Source organism: Erpetoichthys calabaricus, chromosome 12, assembly GCF_900747795.2.
Source record: "Erpetoichthys calabaricus chromosome 12, fErpCal1.3, whole genome shotgun sequence".
Lineage (NCBI taxonomy): Eukaryota > Metazoa > Chordata > Cladistia > Polypteriformes > Polypteridae > Erpetoichthys > Erpetoichthys calabaricus.
The window spans coordinates 103,906,474-103,926,570 of NC_041405.2; the positions used below are offsets into that span (position 1 = coordinate 103,906,474).

Consider the following 20,097-nt stretch of genomic DNA (forward strand, 5'->3'; position numbering starts at 1 on the left):
GAACTGACAAAGGAGAAAAACTTCAATTTTCAGTGTACAATAATAGTGTGACACACTAACCATCTTGAGAGCATATTATATACAAATAAATTCATTTGATGCATGTCATATATTGAATTCGTTTCTCATCTTCTTCTTGTGTCATAAGTAATTTAGATAAGTAATCACCTTCGTGATTCCATAACTACACCTATCCCAGTCACTCAATAATGGATCAAAGTTCTTTCCCTATTAATGACATTGTGGTTAACACAATTTTTAAAAACATTAAAAACTCCTTGAGGAACACATCCAATATAAAATTGTACATAGAGTTTACTATTACCCTAGGAAGTGTTTCCTGATGGGCTTAGCCCCTGACTCAAAATAATCACAAATATTACAGATTAAGTACTGCAATACTAATATTGAGCAAAACTCCCATTATTATTATCTCAAAAAAATCTTTGCACCTGCAGGTAGAAACTGCTTTTTCTAGTACATCGTAGATTGTGAGATTGTGTTGTAACAAAGGTCTGTAAATGAGTGAATTGTCCGATTCCAAGCAGAAACAAGTCATACCAGAGAGAGGAACAAGCTGTGGACCAGACCATCGACCAATTGACTACTGGACAACGTACCCAAACTCCAGTCTAAGGGATCATGTGTCCCTGCTGCTAACAACTCAACTGTGTTGGTGACTGCTCTCACTGAAAGATCAAAAGACCAAATGTAGATGGCACCTGTCCACTATGGATCAAGAGTTTCAGATATTTATATCCTTTTGCTTTGGGGTACTGGACCCCAGGACTGACTACCATAGTAAATCCTCACCATAGAAGGAATTTTGTCACACTTTTACTTAACAAGACTGTCATTCCACCTCGTATGCTTGCTTCTTGTTGGCTGTTCTATTGTTAGGACTGTTCTTTCTTTTTCCTCCTTGAAAGGAACACTGTAATCTTGTGTTAGACTTCTTGCTTAGACTGCAACTTCATGTTGGAAACTAATATATATCATGATTTTAAAGAAACAATTTGGACATTTAAAAATAACTAACTAATCCTTTAAGTAGGTCTGCAAAAAGGAGGAGTGGATGGTGATGTGTGTTAAAAAAAAACTAATTTTATTCAAACAAATGAAGTTGGATGCAAGCACCTAAATAAAACCTGCTCCTTTAAAGTATAAAACATGAAAAATTAGTGAGGAACTGAAAACATATAGAATGTAGTCTTTTAAAATGTATGGCTCCTGACATTTGTAATAAAAATAAAGGTTTAATACTGATGATAGATTTATTTTCTAAGACAATAAAGCAGACTAAAAAGGCTGTTTAGCTTGACCTTTTACTGGCATTCACTGTGAAAACTTAATTTACCTTTTTTTTTGGATTTTTTTTCCAATAATTTTCCCAAACATTTTGATGAATCAAAGAAAACTCTTTCAGGCCCAGACTAAATAATTGATAACTGTAAGACTGGGCAATTTATTTATTGTTCTGTCTGACAGTTTTTTAATAACATAAAAATGTGATGTTACTTAAGTGGAATGAGGCCTTATTTGCCACAACTGAAAGACATAAGTAAACAACCAATCTTTCTTACGAAATACATATCCACACCAAAACACACACTGAACACTAACGTTTTCCATTTAAAGTGACTACTGAATTTTACCATTTAGGATTGTTACATCAACAGCGGTACGAATATGCTCTAGAAGACCTGGAAATAAACGGTGTGTATGTTCTCCAGAAAGAGTATGAAGCTAAAGGATAAGTGTTTTTATTTTTCAATTCAATATTATTTTTTCACAATCACAGTATATACTATATTGCCATGGGACGTTGTGTTTTTATGTGAAGTTTATTTTTAATAAATTAAAAAAAAATGGTGCCTGTTCTTGCGGTTCAAAATAGTGTTTCTGGAGTACTAGTCCAAACGAGAAAACATAAAACTTAATAAATATTCCTTTGAGCAAATGTAAAAACTTAATAAATATTCCTTTGAGCAAATGTAAGTAATGGTGCCTAGGCTTGGCAATTTATTAACTTTTAACTGTTTTAAACTATAGTAGGATCTCCACTCATATTAAAGATCTAATCATTTTTAAAAAAGTTTTAAATGTTGTGTTCTGTATTTTACTTTCTCTTTGGTGCTTTTACCACTTTTCACCTGTTCCCAATACTATACTTTACCAGCTACAAGGACAAATAAAAATTAGAGTCACTATTTTTGCATTTGCATTTGTAGCAGGATATGTTCCAGATGCATTTCTAATATTTCTTTTAACTCCATATTCTTTACATGTTCATAAGCCATACAGTAAGCAGCAATTTTATTTCAGTTACGTGCATTCTGAGCTGCCTTTTCATTAGTAGTTTTTTCCTGTTTTCTACTAATTCACAGAGGATGTCTGTTATGTTTCCTAATACTATTTAGATATGGTGTACCCTTACACTTTTTTATTACTTCTATACACAAATGGAAAACATCACAAAGTGAGTTAACTTTTTAAAAATATATTCTTGTCTTTGTTTAATGACAGCTCTGAGCTGTTAACAGTTTACTGCAACTTATTTAAAGACAAATACAATGAGCAGCTATCAAAGAGAGAGTGAGTAGGTTAAGTCTGGAAATAAGAAAAGTCACAGAATTTTATTTAAAATTCCATCTAATTTGCTATGTATTAAAATTAGCATCAGCTGGTCCCTGCAATAACACATTCACCATTTTTTACACACAGCAAAATAAACAAAAATGTTTTGGGTTTTAAAAAAATGGTTAATTATGTATTATTTAGAACCAAAAATGGGACTGAAAATTACTTTCTAGTAATGTCTCCTAAACCAAAACATACTTTTCACTCCGTCTATACAAAGAAACACAAACTTAACACAGCTCCCTTTAAATAATAAGTTATATTGTATGGCAAGTTACAAATAAAGAACAACAGTACATTTGTCAAAATGTATTTTCTTTTTAAGTTTTTACAAATATGGCACATGGATGTAAAGTGATTTGCTTGATCTCAAAGGGGAGGGGAGCAAAAGAACTAAATTTGTAACTGTAACATTTCAACTCCAATGCCTTAGTCATTTACTTGCCCACAAAATGAAAGTTATGTAGAACAATACATATTAGGTGTCATATATTCACCATCAAAGCTACTCTACCTTTCCAGGTTACTGGATTATAGGAATTTGATTACATTCATAAGCAACTACATATTTACCTGTTCTGCTGATGCAACACTTGAACCCACTGAGCCAGTCTGACCCTGAGGAAGTTCCATATTCAAATCCAGTCTGAAAATAAATATTGAAAATAAAGAGATTAGGAGTGTTTCAGTTTTTAACTTACAAATATTCAATTACTATTTCAGTAATAAATTTTTCCTACTCTGACCGATATTAAGATACTTTTAACAACACATCTATTAGAGAAAAATCTAATATAGTTTAAAAGCCAACATTTAAAAGTAATTTAAACATGACACACCTAAAAAACACTTGGCACTGAATTTTCTTTTCAATAACAAATGATGGTGTTAAGACTTACCCTGCTTCATCTGCCATTTCTTGCATAAGTGTGTCCACTTGATTCTACAACAGATTTAAAGTAACAAATATTAAATGTAAAATTTGCATGATAATATTTTTTCACTAAATTGTATTTTAGCTGAAAAAACATGATCTTTTTAAAAAGCAAGCTTAAATATTTGTTCTTGCTGTCACAAATATTAAATTGGATAATTAAATGTTCCTGCATTGTGTGTTTAGACTACACACTAAAAAAAAAAAAAAACTAGTTTATGCCAACAGAATGCTTAATATTTATTACAAATGTGTTCGTATAACAAAGCATGCACTTAAGTTTACACAATAAACAATACAAAAAACTACAGAGACATTATTCACCGAGCTACATAAAAATAAATCTTCTACCAATCTGTCTTAAAAAGTCTTTGACACTTTGGATTTTTTCTGAAACAACTGCCTCTCATTTACCTTCATTGCTAAAAAAGGTTTAATCTGAAATTACTACAAGTTTCAATTACAGTGACAAATTATTACATTTTAAGACTCTGTATTTTGGTAACAACTTGTCTGTAGATAATTTTATGTTACTACAATTTTATTTAATTGAATATTGAAATGGAGTTAAAGATATATACACACATACACAGCTACAGTTGAACAATAATTGGTTTAGACATATGGTGAAATACAACATCTCTTTGATAATCAAATTACAAACTGCCAAATGAACTACCAGTGAAAATTACTTAAATAAAACAAAACAGCAATAACATGATGTAAACAATAGTACTATTTTAATTTTCCTTATGACATAAAGTGAGCAAAGTTAGTTGATGACATTTAATTTAAGTCTCAATTAATTTGAAGTTATTAAATTGTCTGCATATTTTCTTTACTCTCTGTCTATGAAATGGTCCCTCCCATACCATGCATTCCTTACTTATCAGGGGAACAAAGCAGCATCATGACATTCCACAAATGAAACTGCTATGTAATAAAGTTTATCAGAGGCCAAGCCATTACACCCAGCAGGCAAGCAAACCATAGAATTCACAACGTCTAATATGTGAAAGAAGATCCTCCTCTCTAGTCACCATCTCTGCTAGTTCTTGAGGAAAAATAACAAATTACTTACAATAGTGTCCCCTAAAGAATGCACAACTTTCTATTTAATTTCACTTGCCTTGCTCACTGTTGTGATATATGAGGAGCTGTATGCAATATTCATTACTTCCAGAAGGGGGAGTAATGAGCCAAAACTGAAATGTGTGCAGGTATTGCGGGGATATCAAAAAATGTGCACACAAGTCTGAAAAAGCTGAAATGTAAATGTATAAAGAACTACTATCCATTTGACTGGGTAAGTCAGGCTTGAGGCATTTTCATCAGAATGGATTTGAAAGCTCTACATTTAAGCATCCAATGTCTCTGTGTTGGTATCAGATTTTTTATTTTTTTATTTTACTGAAGCAACAGAGCTATGCTCCAGTCAACAAAACTTTACCACTGTACCATCATGACCTACAATCATATGCCTCCATTATCCCAAACATTCAGTTTTAAAGTACAAGAAAGTAAAACAAATGATTGTGTAATAATTCAAACTTAAGAAAAGTTCTAACAACAAAAACACAGCAGATAAGCACATGAATCAGTCTTTTTTTAACATTTATAGCAGACTGGCAGATATTTAGAGTTTCAATGGAAGCACTGCTAATTCTAGAAGAGGACAATTTCAGATGACTCAGGCTGTCAAGCCTTTTAAACTACTGTTCAGTTCTTAGCTGTTCCAGTTGCTTCCTTCACAGAGCAATCTGTAACCCAACAGCAATTTTTAAAAACTATGTACTTTATGATGAGCACTTCTTTTCCGCTGTAACTACTTTACCTCAATATTGGTCAGAGTTTGGCAAATATTTTAAATGGAAGATCAAGAGTATAAACAGTAAAGACATTTTTTCATTGCCCGTTTTTCCTTTTATTTACCAAGAGTGCCAATATTCATATAAGACAGAGAGTGGGATTTCCCTCTGTGTAACAAGAAAGATGTGGGAATATTTTTCAGCACAGAGTTTATAAAGAATAATATGATTGTAAGAAATTGCCTGATTTATATTAAAATGTATGTAGTATACATTTACTAGATTTTTTCAGTGACATTTTATCTCTAGTAACTGAAAAATAAATACTACTTAAAAGCAATATCAAAAAAAAAAAAAAAAAAACACCAAACATTACTTCATAATTTTTACAAGAATTACTGAAAACCAAGACAATTCAGGATATTTTCATTTATACAAACTCTTTTGTAACTATACACTTTTCATGCCACATCACAAACCAGAGGTGTCAAAAAATCACTTTCTGTTTTGAGATGCATGTTTTTAACATTATATAGAGGAAACATTAGCTGAATAATAAAACATTCACTCAACTACCATTCAGATATGTTCTTTGAATGTGCTGTATGTGCGTTAGTCAAAGTTTAGCTATTCTAATAAACTAATACATTCAGAAAACAAACAATAGTGTTTGCCGATTTGCTTAGGTAACTAGAGATTGATGAGCTATATTTGGTTGAAGGGTCTGTTCTCAGTTTAATTGTTTGTTTAATGTCCTAGTCAAATTCGGCTTCATAAGGAGCTTAATTAAGCCTGTACTGGGAACAAGGCAAGGAACAGCATGGACAGGACAAAAGCTCTTATCTTGTTATTTATGAAGATTCAATAGCTAACATGCTTTATGTTTATTTTTTGAAGTGGAACTTAAAATTTAATTTGTTTATTCTCTTTAGTCGATACTTGATGACGCACTCATTATTTTAAAACCTTCTTTAAAAACAAAAAAAAAATTATATGCTTCCTTATTGAATTCCTCCTTTTCTAAATATCATCTTGGTGGATTAAATGCATTGTGTGTGATGACAAATGTAAAATGTCTAATGCTGCTGACTGCTGTGTTTTCCTAAAACTGTTACAAAACAATATAAAATACTTATAAAACTGTTGTCATTATAAACATTTATACAGCAGCATTAACATATAAATAACTAAGAGTATAACAAGTGCAAAAACATTTTAATAAATGAAATTAATTTTCTTGGAAAAACAGTTAATTATCCTTCTTCCTTCCATCAATAAAATGAAATGTGATCTCCCACCCTTTCTATTACAGACAAGTTCCAACATTTCTTTGTAGATTTAGTATCTGAAAAGGATTTCATCAATCACTGACATGTTCAAATTCTAAGCAATATCTAAAGGTGTAGTCATATGTTTTTAATCACACAGTAATGGCCCCTAACATCTACCCTAAACATAGACTGTAAAATCTCATAATGCAACATTCCCAAAAATTTTTTTATTAATAATACACTCTTGTACACAATGAACTTCACCTTACCTGAGGTGTTGTTAATGTTGTAGTGCTGCTCATCGTATCTTCCATCTGTGCTGTCTGAACATCTAAAGTTTCAAATTGTTGTTCAAATTTGTCCATTAAGGCAGAAATCTGAAAGGAAGAGAATAATCTATATTAAACTAAAGCTCACAGAACAAAAATCAAATAGCTTTTGACTATATTTCTCTCTTTCATTTAAGAGAAAGGCAACAAGGTATCATCTAAACTAGTATAAATATCTTTAAAGCATGATTAAAAAACAGATTTATAAAACATATAACTACTTTATTTATAGCCTTAATACTTAAAAAATAAATATAATTTTGGGGATATTTGACTTAAAAGTCAATAATGGTCACAACCTTAAGTTGTGATGTTTCAAATTATAAGATACTGTTTAAATGCAGCTTACAAGACACTTTTTATATTAAACTAATTATGATCTCAATCTCACAATCAATCAGGTTAATATATTACAGAGATGAACAGTAAAAAAAAAAAAAAAAACACTCTTCGTAGAATTTGAATTTACAACCTGCTCTCCATTATCACTGCTCGCTGCCAGCTCTAGCATGACTGACCCAAGTGTGATTAATCAAAAATAAGGTTTGTGTTAAAATAGAGACAGTTAACTTTAAAAGGTAATTGTCCTACCTTTTCCAGATTCATGCTTTTCAGTGTGGCATCCATAGATTTAACTACTCCTGCCATTGATTTAGTGACCTAAAATTAATTGACAATTTTTATTAATACAAAAATACAGAACATGTTACGCATTATTGTACAATACAGTATAAATGATTAATTGGAATAAATAATACAAATAATGCATAAAACTTAAATGTGTAATTATATTAAACACAATTCCAAAACATACTTCATCAGATTATGGGAAAGGGCCAAAGCATATACTAACAACAAAACCTACTCATTCACACACACATAGCCAATTTGGAATCATAAACTTGCATATACTGTACATCCTTAGGTATGTTTGAGGAAAACCCACAACCCAACACATAGGGAGAATATGCAAATTCCATAAAGTAAAATGGGATCCATGAGGGAGCAGTACTTCACCTACTCAGGCAGGCAAAAGAAATAGTTATCAATACATTGTTCAAGGTGAAAGGTTAAGTAGTCACTTGTAGGATTCTTTGGCGGTACATCTCTATTATATTTCAAACTGGTAATTGCCAATGTTTCCACTTTAGAGTAACAGAACCATGTTTGTAACATGCCCTGGTGGATAACTGAATTTGGCATGATGCCACTACAGTTTTTTCATTTCTGACTAAAATATTATGCAAGCTGTCAGAAGAAAAATGTCAGTCAATATGCAGAATGACTGAAATTAATGAAACAATAGAGAAAAGTAAATATCATAAAACCAGTAACACAAAAAATGTATTTGTATTTTTTTTTGTCATTAAGATCAATACAGGGTCACAGTATAGGTCTAAGAATCACTGATTATTTTTAATACCTCTCCAGTAAGCTTTTTACAAGACTTCATTTCACTATAACACAGTATACTCCTGAATATCGCCCTCTCCCACCTGCAGAACATGTTGCATCCTACTCCTACCTCCACAGAAGTAGCACTTGGAAATGTTTTAACATTATATTTTTGTACTGGAAAGCTTTTATTTCCAACTAGGGGGTTTTGCCGTATGTGGATTTCACTTTCACCAAAAGACAAATATTTTAATTCTCACAGATATGCCTCTTCATTGGGAACAAACACTACTTTTCCCTGATGGTAACACAAATTAGACGATCTACAAATCTCTGACTTAAAGTTTAAAGCCAAACAATATCTACATACTTCTGTCATATCACCTATGTCCATATATTCGATCTCTTTTCACTCTTCCATTATTTCACGGAGTCATAATGTCCGTGTGTTAACGCTAATACGATCTTTACTATCAGTTTTGAGACTTTTGAATTTTAGTATTTTCATAATCTCTAACCTGCTCTGCATGTGTATCGCACCAACGTTTTTGAACCTCTTTAGGACATTCTACTTTGTCTTCTACTCTTTGTCTTTTATTTCCGACCTCGCTTGGAGCTGAGAGTGCAGGAACTGTGTCTGACAATAGTATTCACACGAATGAGAAGTGATTGGACTGTGGGTGTTCTAACAACATCACATTAAAGTTCAATACACTCTGAAAAGAATGATACCAAACATATATGTGTAGGTTTTAAAATAAGCCTGATTTAAAGCGTGACAAAAAACATGACATGCAAACGTCACATAAACTCGTTGCACTTTTAGGCTTACGATTTTTTATATATATATATCAGAGAGAGAGAGAGAGACACAGAGAGAGAGAGAGAACACTTGAACAGGTAACTGCCGTGCTCCAGCCTGTGTTGGATATAGTCTGTACTGCCCACCATATTTATTAAAGGAATTACCAAATGGAGCAGGGGTCCTGAATCATGGACGTGGAGGGCCACAGTGACTGCAAGTTTTCCTTCCAACTAGTTTCCTAATTAGCAGACTGATAATGAAAATTGGTGTTTATTTACTTGGTTTGTTAATGCTTTCATTCATCCAAGACAAATTTTAATTGCACTATAGACCAGAACAGACGTAAACATAACAGTCCTTCCAATTCCCCTCTCATTTATTTCTAAAAATTTTCAACACAGATATTTCATGGTGCATATGCACAGGTTTAAAAGGAAGCATGTCAGCTGGACAGCTGCTGGTTTATTGGTTCTCTGTAATTCATTATTAACTAATGTCTGGCTAAGAAAACAGGCAGAAATTAAAACTTAAATGCAGCTGCTAAAAACTAAAGCAGGCAATTGAAAGTTCTGAATTGTAACAGGCAAGATAACTAAAATGAAACCCAAAATGCAGATTACTTTAGTAGTAAATAAATGGGTTCTAATTAAGAAATTGGTTGAAGTGAAAACCTGCAGCCACTGTAGCCCTTCAATACTATGATTGAGGACTTCTGTAGCATAGTAACAAACGTATTATTTGACTTAATATTTATAGAGCTAAATCGGTAATTCTGTTTGGAAACATCTGCGGTGGGTTGGCACCCTGCCTGGGATTGGTTCCTGCCTTGTGCCCTGTGTTGGCTGGGATTGGCTCCAACAGACCCCCGTGACCCTGTGTTTGGATTCAGCAGGTTGGAAAATGGATGGATGTTTGGAAACATGCAAACTTTAACATAACAAAGTTACTTTAATCAAGAAACTGTACTGACAAAGACAATGCCACTAAATTCAACAAAAACCTTCCTGAATACAGTGTATTAGGCAGAACTAAAAGGACACAATCTAAACAATGATTCTTAGAAAATTCAACTGAAAATGAGTCAGTTTAAAAATTGCACTAATAAAATGACCATCTGTGAAACAACTGCTAAGAGTTCCACTGTGATTACCTTGAAAGAAAATTATGTCACTAAATGATGACAGCTTGAATGTACTGTGTCTGTGTTCCAAAATTTGGCTGCAGGAACTAAATGCTCTTTTAGAGGAAACTCAAAGTTAGGATGCAGAAAACTGAGAATGATGTGACTGCCGCTACTGAAGATCTTTAAACTGTCCTACCAAACCAGATGGGGTAATTTTTACTTTCATAATTACTCATTTCTGCTTCCAAATTGGTTGTTCCACCATCACCCTTTTCTAACTGAGCAACTCAAGTAATGCTACATGGCACTTGGAAGGCAGCTGTTCATTTTCACTGGTGTAAAGCTCTGAAATACCATCATCTGTTTCGCTGCTTGCATCTCCCCTTTTCATGTGCAAGCATCCTTAGCAGTAAAAGGTTTAAGTACAGTGATCCCTCGCTATATCGCGCTTCGCCTTTCGCGGCTTCACTCTATCGCGGATTTTATATGTAAGCATATTTAAATATATATAGCAGATTTTTTGCTGGTTCACGGATTTCTGAGGACAATGGGTCTTTTAATTTCTGGTACATGCTTCCTCAGTTGGTTTGCCCAGTTGATTTCATACAAGGGAGGCTATTGGCAGATGGCTGAGAAGCTACCCAACTTACTTTTCTTTCTCTCTCTCTCTTGCGCTGACTATCTGTGATCCTGACTTAGGGGGTGTGAGCAGGGGGGCTGTTCACACACCTAGACGATACGGACGCTCGTCTAAAAATGCTGAAAGATTATCTTCACGTTGCTACCTTCTGTGTGCAGCTTTTAAGTATGCTGCACGGTGCTTCGCATACTTAAAAGCTCAAAGGGCACATATTGATTTTTGACTTTGTTTCTCTCTCTCTCTGCTCCTGACGGAGGGGGTGTGAGCTGCCGCCTTCAACAGCTTTGTACCGGTGGTGCTTCGCATACTTAAGCCAAACAGCCCTATTGATTTGTTTGCTTTCCTCTCTGTTTTCTTTGAAGAGGAAGATATGTTTGCATTCTTTTAATTGTGAGACAGAACTGTCATCTCTGTCTTGTCATGGAGCACAGTTTAAACTTTTGAAAAAGAGACAAATGTTTGTTTGAAGTGTTTGAATAACGTTCCTGTCTCTCTACAACCTCCTGTGTTTCTGCGCAAATCTGTGACCCAAGCATGACAATATAAAAATAACCATATAAACATATGGTTTCTACTTCGCGGATTTTCTTATTTCGCGGGTAGCTCTGGAACGCAACCCCCGCGATGGAGGAGGGATTACTGTATAAGGAATTTTGCAACTCTGAAAAGAATGGAAAGTGAGTGTGATACTCCTTTAGTCATGTTTTACATGTTGCTGTGAATTTAGAGAGAATTGGTTGATGTGATGCTGATGCCATGCAGGCTTTCATTAGAACTGCAGTTGTTGGTCAGACTAATGAGGTAAATTGTCAAGTTGTTTCCACTGATGTTCCTTGTCTTGTCAAACCAGGGGTTTTCCAGCAGCTTGAATTAAACAGCAAGACACAAATATACCACTGAGTCCAGCATTTCCAAGTAGGCTGCTTAGAATATTTTTTTAGTTTACACTGACTGGAGTATTTGAAATAAGCAACAAATGTTTTAATTACTAGTTAAGTAACTTCATGTACCATTTTCATCACTGCAGCCAAGATTGAACTACAGAGAATGCATTGCAGTTAAGAATCGTGAACCCAAACAGGGCAGGAACTACCACAATCAGGGACAAAAATGATATTGTTGCCTAGAAGCAGAGCACCTATTCCAAACATTCAATTTCTGAAACACTGAAGACTAAACATTGTCAGTCATCTTTGAGGTGGTGGACTCAAAAAGTGATAGAAACAAAGTACTGAAGAGACAGGCCCAAAGTAGTCAGCTGTGTAATGAACAATTCTGGAAAAAAAGACTGATATCACTGTTCCCAAATATCACTTATCAAAACGCAGAATTGGAACAGTTACTCAAAGAAAGTAATCCATTACAAATTACTTCTCTCAAAGTGTAATAGGATTACTTTATTCATTACTTACTGAAAAAAGCAATCACATTGCTAACGTCTTTAATTGTATGATATTCTCTCTATACCTGTACATATGTACCAACTGAAAAGAGCAAGGATGTCATCTGAAAGTCCTTATTGTAGTTTAATGAGGGGGGAATAACAAATAACAGTGAATTAAGAAGTTAAACAAGTAAAATATAAAGACTAACAATACACTGTGCCATTTAAAACATATGAACTAGCAAATAAAGGCCTTTAAATAACAAAAATAATTCTTAATAAAAAAATATATCTTAAGAACTAAAAATAAAACTAATTTAACTAACTAACCATGAAGCCAGTAAATGGTACAATTGTCACTAGTGTACCAGCCAGCATAAGAGAGCACCCATGGATGGATTGTGGCCAGCTACTTGTAGTGTTAATTGTGTACCACGATAACTACACCCAGGTCTACATGTCTCTCCTGATATTTTGTGCTCTTTACACTACAAAAAAAGCATTTAAGGATTAAAAAAGAGATCATTGATTTTTTATTATCAACTATCTTACATCCACTAACAATTAAGGTAAGGTCTTACTTGCACACAGACTTCTACATTTTTGTGGGAGCATTAAAGAGATGTGACAAAAAAAATCAAATTGTATGTTGGGATATGGCACTGTATTTTACAACACGTAATGCTTACACAATTTTCATTTGATTTCATATCGTACACTTTTTGCCTCTGTAAATATAGTTCCTTAAAAGCTCTTTGATCAAGAGGCTATATATCACAAAGAACACAAATAATTAATTTAGCTATCAAAGATTTAATTATAAAACTTCCCAGTCGCACCCCACGGTTCACTTTGCTCCATCTTACTGAAACTAGTATTAAATTCTCTCCGTAAATGATTTTTATTCAATGGGCTGTAAAGCTGAAAAGTTGCTATCATTGAAAATAAAATTCAAAATCTTTATTTCTTACTAAAGACAAAGTTGAACTCAACACAATTACAAAGTAAAACAAACTGCCATTTAATACGATATAAACAATACAAATGTCTTGTTCAGGTCTAACAGTGTTGTAAAATTCAATTTACTTTATTCTTGCATTAAAACATTGTGCATGTACCGAGTAAATCAGACAGGGTATACAGAATGGAAATCCATGCCTCCTCAAACATTATGTGAAATGGAATGCTTGCCCTTTAATACATTTACATATTTTTTGCTTAGAAATGATTGACTACATGTACTGTAAACAATGCTACTGCTTACGTCTGTGCAGTCATCCACGATTAACCAGATTAGTATTAAGTACAACAAATATATTTCTGATTGAGAGTACATTACCATCACTGTTAGTGTAACTGAAATATGTGCCTTATTTGTTTTCATTGGTAGCATTTCCTGAGAATTGAAACTTGCAGTTTTGGTGACTTATAACCATTATAATTAACAACTTAGTGTTTTTTCCCCCCAAAAGGACAAGAACATAAACATAACATTATTTGAAACAAATCACACAAATTCAGCTAATCACAATTATGGTTTGTTTTTCCTTGAATAGTGGTTGCAAAAGTATAGAACCAGTCAAAACCTGGCAAAATAACATACCTTGTTCATTGTTACAGCTGTCTGTACTCTTGCTGCCACAGCGTCCACCCGAGCACTCATGCGCAAGAAGTTGATCGACTGGTTTTTCTGTCTGATGGCATTTTCTGCATGTATTCTTGCAACTTCCATATTTCCCTTCTGAATTGCCTGTGGAAGAATAGAGAGCAAAAAAGCAATAATCCTTGGCCCATTATAACTTAAATGAAAGTTTGTTAGACTCATCCTCTGTTTTGTTGACGGATATACTATTAAAATGTTAAGGAAAATGGGTGTACTTCTAAAATTACACATAAAAAATAGTTTGCATACTTCAGAACTTTGAACATCTAGTACATCTCTGAAACATTCAATCAGTTCATTTATTGGTTCATTTTAAAATAACATAAACCAATAGGAGGAAATTAAAAATAAGTGAATTGCTTATTCAGAAGCATGGCACACAAATCTTTATTCTGGCATTGCTCTCTATGAGATTATTGTGATTCCATGGTCATTGTTATCCTGGCTTTCATCATACATAATCACTTGCAGTATGTTAGCTCTAGTTATGTGTAATTATTTTAAACTAAAGCCAGTTTTCTTTTTTGTGCATACAGTTAACTGGACAATTTAATGAAATATTTTAAATTGCCAGAAACAGTTTCAGGTCACAGATGAAATAATAAACTAAATATTGCAACTATCTTTAAACAGAATATTGCTAAAATACCATGTTTTATAAAGCGAGAATAGTATGGCTAGAAAAGAAGGAAACAAAATAACAGATATAGCCTCTTTGTCCAGTGATCATGATACTAATCATGTATCATTATTTTTAACCTACATACATTTTAACAACATACGAGTAAGTTTATAAAAGCAGAACTCCTGTTATAAGTTTTAGTGGTCACATGTAGTGAAGCACTGACAACAACAGAAATTTCTGAATTTGCTAGGCCAGTGAACAAGACTGGCAACTCTACACATTGGCACAGTAACTGTGGAAATTGAAAAATTTACCTTCTTAACTTTGGCTTTTTCTGTTTTCTCCTCTTTGTCACATTTCTTGGAATTTCGAGAAAGCTCTTTTGCAGCAAACTTCATATTAAATAAATGTTCTGCAAGTAATTTTAAGGATCACACTGCATATTTACAAAAAAAAACAGGTAAAAAGAAAATACATCTGGAATTTCTGCTATAAAAAAGTTGAATTTACAGTAAATTAAATTATATGTTTCTTTCATACTTGGACTTTCATATTTCAATCTACAAATATTTCCATGGTAAACAAAAAAAGCTTGTTTATTCTGATTGTACTTAATATTGTATTAATAATAACAAACAAATCACAAGAGCAATGCTATGTTGCTAGATATTCCTAGAGTTTGATGCATAAAGAACATGTAACTTTAAATATACTTTTCTTTGAGAGGGCAATGTTAGCAAAAAACTGAGCTGAACAGCCCAAGTCTTCGTATCCTGAGCAATATTTTTCAGCTTCTCACTGGGAATTTCAAAACCGGCCCATTTCCATTAAGAGATTTAATCCCTTCTACTTGTTCCGGGTCTTCTTCCAACAGGCTCAGACACATACACATCCAGTGTCAAGCAACTTAGGGGGACATCTTAACTACACACCCAACCTAGAAAACCAAGTCTGCCTCAGCCTAAAAAGCTACACTGAACAGGAAGATAAAGAGTGATAGATGCAATGCCAGTCATGTGACAGAAATTAGTTAGAAGGATTCAGGTATAACAAACTCTGTAAGTTGAACTTAACCCAGAACAATATGTATGAATTCCACATTTAAGCAACAAAAAGTAGCTTGACATTAGAATAATAACAGAATTACAAGATTTAATTAAATACCTGTATAACCTGAAAAAGTTTAATTGTTTATCTGGTAAATTCTAAACACGAGATATCAATAATCTTGTCCTTTTAAAGCAAAATGTCTTGTGGGTCTTTAATATGAGGTTTTATTCATTTTTTTATTTGTAACAGCTAACTCTGCTTTGGGTGCTGGTGCTGTGCACATCAGAAAATCCACTCCAGAGTGTGTTTTCTTTTCTTTTTTTTTTTTTTTTAAACTTGATATACTTTATTAATCCCTTGAGGTCTTTAAAATTATTATATTGTCATTCAGACTTCTAGTTCACTGTCTGAAAAAGTTGGCATTTACAATTTAAAGTTACTTGGGTATGGTATTTTAGTTGCATTTGCACCAGGGGTCAATGGTATCCAGTATTACTATGCATTTTATTGTACTAGCCCATTCAACATGAGGATTCAGCACATTCATTTCTTTTTATTAGCTGCTAATGATTGGAACGAGGGTTTCATGGAACGAGGATTTCATTTTAGATTAACACCTTATCATCAACAATTATGGACTATGGCCCCATCCACACCAATGCATTTTCAAATAAAAACACAAACATGTGTCTACATTTTTGCCTTTCCTCCATAATACCCCATCACTTAAGTCCCCTGAAAATAAAGACTTTTAAAAAAAGTACCCCAGAGCGGTACACTTCTTAAAATGTAATTGTCAACATTTCAGTAAGGACAGGGTCAACTTGTTTATTCAAAAACAACACTTTAATCTGATTGGTTTGTGTTTATTTCTTGGTCCTTCCCTGATTGGATCTTGCTCATTATAACGGCTCATTCTGTTGGTCTGACTGGTCAACCTTCACAGAAGAAAAACATTCTTAACTGAATGCATTTAAATTGTGTTCTGTAAAGTATGAATGCTGCATAAATGTGTAAAATCAAATTACTTACCGGTCACTACAGTTTTCAGGAAAGTGGCATTACCTTTTTAGTGAAAAATTCACAGCCACGTTAAATTCAGATTGTAAATAACTCACTTAACAGCGTCAAATAAATTTTTATTGCTTAAACTTAATTTTTTCAGTAAGGAGAAGCACATTCCGCAGCAAAATTAATAACAAGGAGCTTAATGAAGTGGATGGGTGTAGAATACAGCTGAGCTCACAATATCTCAGGACAGGGAGAGACAAGAAAGCATAAAGGAGTAAAGTGATGATATAGACATGCACATTTTATTTATTGAGTTAGTTTTACAAACATTCTTTGGCACAAGATGTGCTCCATTTGTTTTGTATGGCTTATAACCAATTGTGAAAGAATATAGAGCTAAACCCTTTTTTTCTCTTTTATTTTTTGCTTTGTTTATTTAATGTTAAGACGACCATCTCCAGTTCTGAAGACTGTTGCTTTCAACTGTAATCAACTAGTTAATGTGACACGGGCAATTTGCTCCGGTTCTTTAAAGAATTTTTCTTTTTCTATGCGATAATTATGTTATCAGAATCCTGCCTGTGCTGAAAGTTCTGAAATCGCACATAGTACACAGGAGTTTGATTTGCATGGGGTTCTGAATTTTTAACTAAACTGTCCCTTTAAGGAGTGTGCTGCCAATGCAAGCATGCCCAGTGTAGGGAAAGGCCACCATCATATTGCAAACTATAAGAAAATGCCAATGTACACGGAGATTGTTTTCGTTTAAAAAGTGTGGACGCAACCTAAGCCGGCTACAATGATCATAGTTAAACCTATTAAGAAATAATGAACTGCACATCAATGAAGAACAGGTTGGAACAAAAACAACTAATAAATGTAGGACTTTTGCTTCTGAAACAGAAAGGGTCAAGTTAATGTGCAGTCCTGCATGTGTTAGAATACAATTAGCATTGTACAAATCACTGTTGTTAGCATGCTGATAATGCAACTATTTTATAGCCTGGATGTATTATCAGTGACCACTATATTAGTACTTTCACCCAATACTTAGCACAACCTGTTTCTGTCCCCATAAGAGCCTGAGCCTCCCTAACACTGTGAAGTATAATGGGAGAACAAAATGGATGTTCAGAGCCCGAGGTTTTTGCAGCATGGAATTAATAATGTGCTGAAAAGAATTTGATTTGTGCGGATTCAGTAGCATCACACAGTTCCTGCAGATTTTTTAACAAAACATTTATGCTGTGAACCTCCTGCTTGACTTGATCACAAAAATATTAAGATCTGGTGACCACAGTAAATTGAAGCCACTGCCATTTCCATGATTAAAAGTTAATGCAATCTATGCTTTATGACATTATGCATGATTCTGCTGGAAGAACATATTTGAAAATGAATGTAAATTGTCAACATTTCATAATGTATTTAAGTAGAACTCAGTTGGTATTAAAAGACCTAATGTGTACCAAGAAAAAATTCTTCACACCATTACACTACCACTATGCTGTATCATTTTAACACAAAGCACGAATCATTCATCAATTTCTGTTGTCAATGCCAAATTCTGACCATATCACCTGTTTGTGTCAGCAGGAATCAAGATTAGTCACAGCAGGAAATATTTTCTCATTTCTGTCTCCTGTTTCTCTTTTTAGCTTACAGGAATAAACTTGATTTGGTCTTCACCTATTCTCTTCACAGTCCAAAACTGTATGCATGCCATTGGTGTAAAGAGGCACTCTGGATATCTGTGGTCTTTCCGCTAATTTGAATGAGTCTCACCATCCTCTAATGCTCTCATTCATTAAAAATGTGTTTCTATCCATAGAACTGCTGCTCATTCCAATTTTTATATGTATGTAAAATATATATGATAGATATCACACATCATCATCAAGTGCTGTTGACTATCTGTGAGGTGGCCATCATGGTTCTCTATCTTACTTAGGCTTCTGCTAGCCTATTTACTTCTGTATTGTTTTTTACTCCTGATCTTCCCAGATTTAATCTAAACATGTTCTCCTTGGTCTTCATTTGCTTATTTCACTGTTCATACTTGCCTCTAAGATGACGTTTTTTTAAAACCCCCAAGAATATAGTGTGTGAAAATACTAGTAGTTTAGTATTTTCCCCCTGGGATTCTGAAAATAAAATGTCTGATACCAACAATACAATATCATGACAAAAGCAAATTGTATTAAGGATCTTGCTCATTCTGATGTTTGATCCAACAAATTCTAAACCTCCTGACCATACCTGAACGCCGTAAGTAGAATCCCAGCCATGTGAGTGGCTGATTGGAACAGCAGGCTATTAACTGAATGTTAACAAGCAGGAATACCTGATAAGGTGACCACTGAGTTTTGACACGATTTCAAGGAGGACCTTCTTCGCGTGAGCATTTAGTACCGATAAAGCTTGCACGTCACTCTTCAGCTACCTCTGTCTTTCAGAAAGGAACAAAATAATAAATCCATTGCTGATTATACACTGGGGGTATAATCGCCACCTAAAATAGCGTGACCAGAGATGATGAAAGTGCCATCCTCAAAGTAAACCTTCATTGTGGTTTATATAAAGTTTAGGTAGGGAAATACGCCCCGTTTCTCAGTAGTACTGTGTATGTTACCCCTACTCCAGTAGTCACACCACATACAATATACAGTAAAAGTATAGTTAACGTAGACAAAAATATAATCTAGTCACCATTCTATTAATATAAACATGATCACAGCATTCTCATCTGAAACCCTAAACTGTCAACAAAATACGGAATTCCTTCCAAAAAAAAAACAAAAGTACTAAAGTGTAGAACAGTTGTCCTTTAATGACATCATTTCGAGCTACTGTATCTTTCAGATAAGTTTAGTTTCTCCCAGACTATTTTGCTTCCTTATTTATAGCCCAGGCCTGTTCAAGTTGCGAGGGTTTTCATTTACTTACAATCGCATATGCCGAACATCATTAAACAACAGTAAAGGATACTTTCCATATTCGACATTTCTTAATCTTGTTGACAGGAGACCAATAACTCAAAATAATATCCAAGCGCGGCTTCACTCTTCTTCCTAGTTTAATTTTTCGGCGAGGATCCTGTACTTCCGGCTACACAAGAGAACGACGTCATCGTCACGCGCAGTCGGGTGTGTTGCTTCGCAGCTCAGTTTACCTCTTAAAGGTGCAGAGCATAAGAAATGAAAGCGTAATAACCCTTTGACTTTGTAGCTGGTGTTGTTTATTTATTAATGAACATATTTTTATCTATAAGTTTTTTGTTTTTAATTTACCGTAGCATATGTAACTTTGTATGGCTATATTTCATTTGCCAGTCACTGGAAAGAAAAATAACGTGTGTATGCTGGGATGGTGTAAACTACCCAATAATACGCTTCTTGTACAACACCTCTACACCTCGG

At 33.9% G+C, this 20,097-nt stretch overlaps 1 protein-coding gene across 1 annotated transcript in view; it reads right to left on the bottom strand.

The window, feature by feature from the left end:
- Positions 1 to 19,828, bottom strand: part of chmp1b (charged multivesicular body protein 1B) — a 24,577-nt gene extending 4,749 nt beyond the window's left edge. Inside the window, exons 1-7 of the mRNA XM_028815946.2 lie at positions 19,667 to 19,828; positions 14,932 to 15,029; positions 13,933 to 14,079; positions 7,574 to 7,642; positions 6,923 to 7,030; positions 3,540 to 3,583; positions 3,214 to 3,286 (exon numbers count right to left, since the gene is read on the bottom strand). Of these exons, the coding sequence (XP_028671779.1) occupies positions 3,214 to 3,286; positions 3,540 to 3,583; positions 6,923 to 7,030; positions 7,574 to 7,642; positions 13,933 to 14,079; positions 14,932 to 15,029; positions 19,667 to 19,682 (555 nt within the window). The 5' untranslated portion in view covers positions 19,683 to 19,828. The remainder of the gene's footprint in view (positions 1 to 3,213; positions 3,287 to 3,539; positions 3,584 to 6,922; positions 7,031 to 7,573; positions 7,643 to 13,932; positions 14,080 to 14,931; positions 15,030 to 19,666) is intronic.
- Between the last annotated feature and the right edge of the window lie 269 nt (positions 19,829 to 20,097).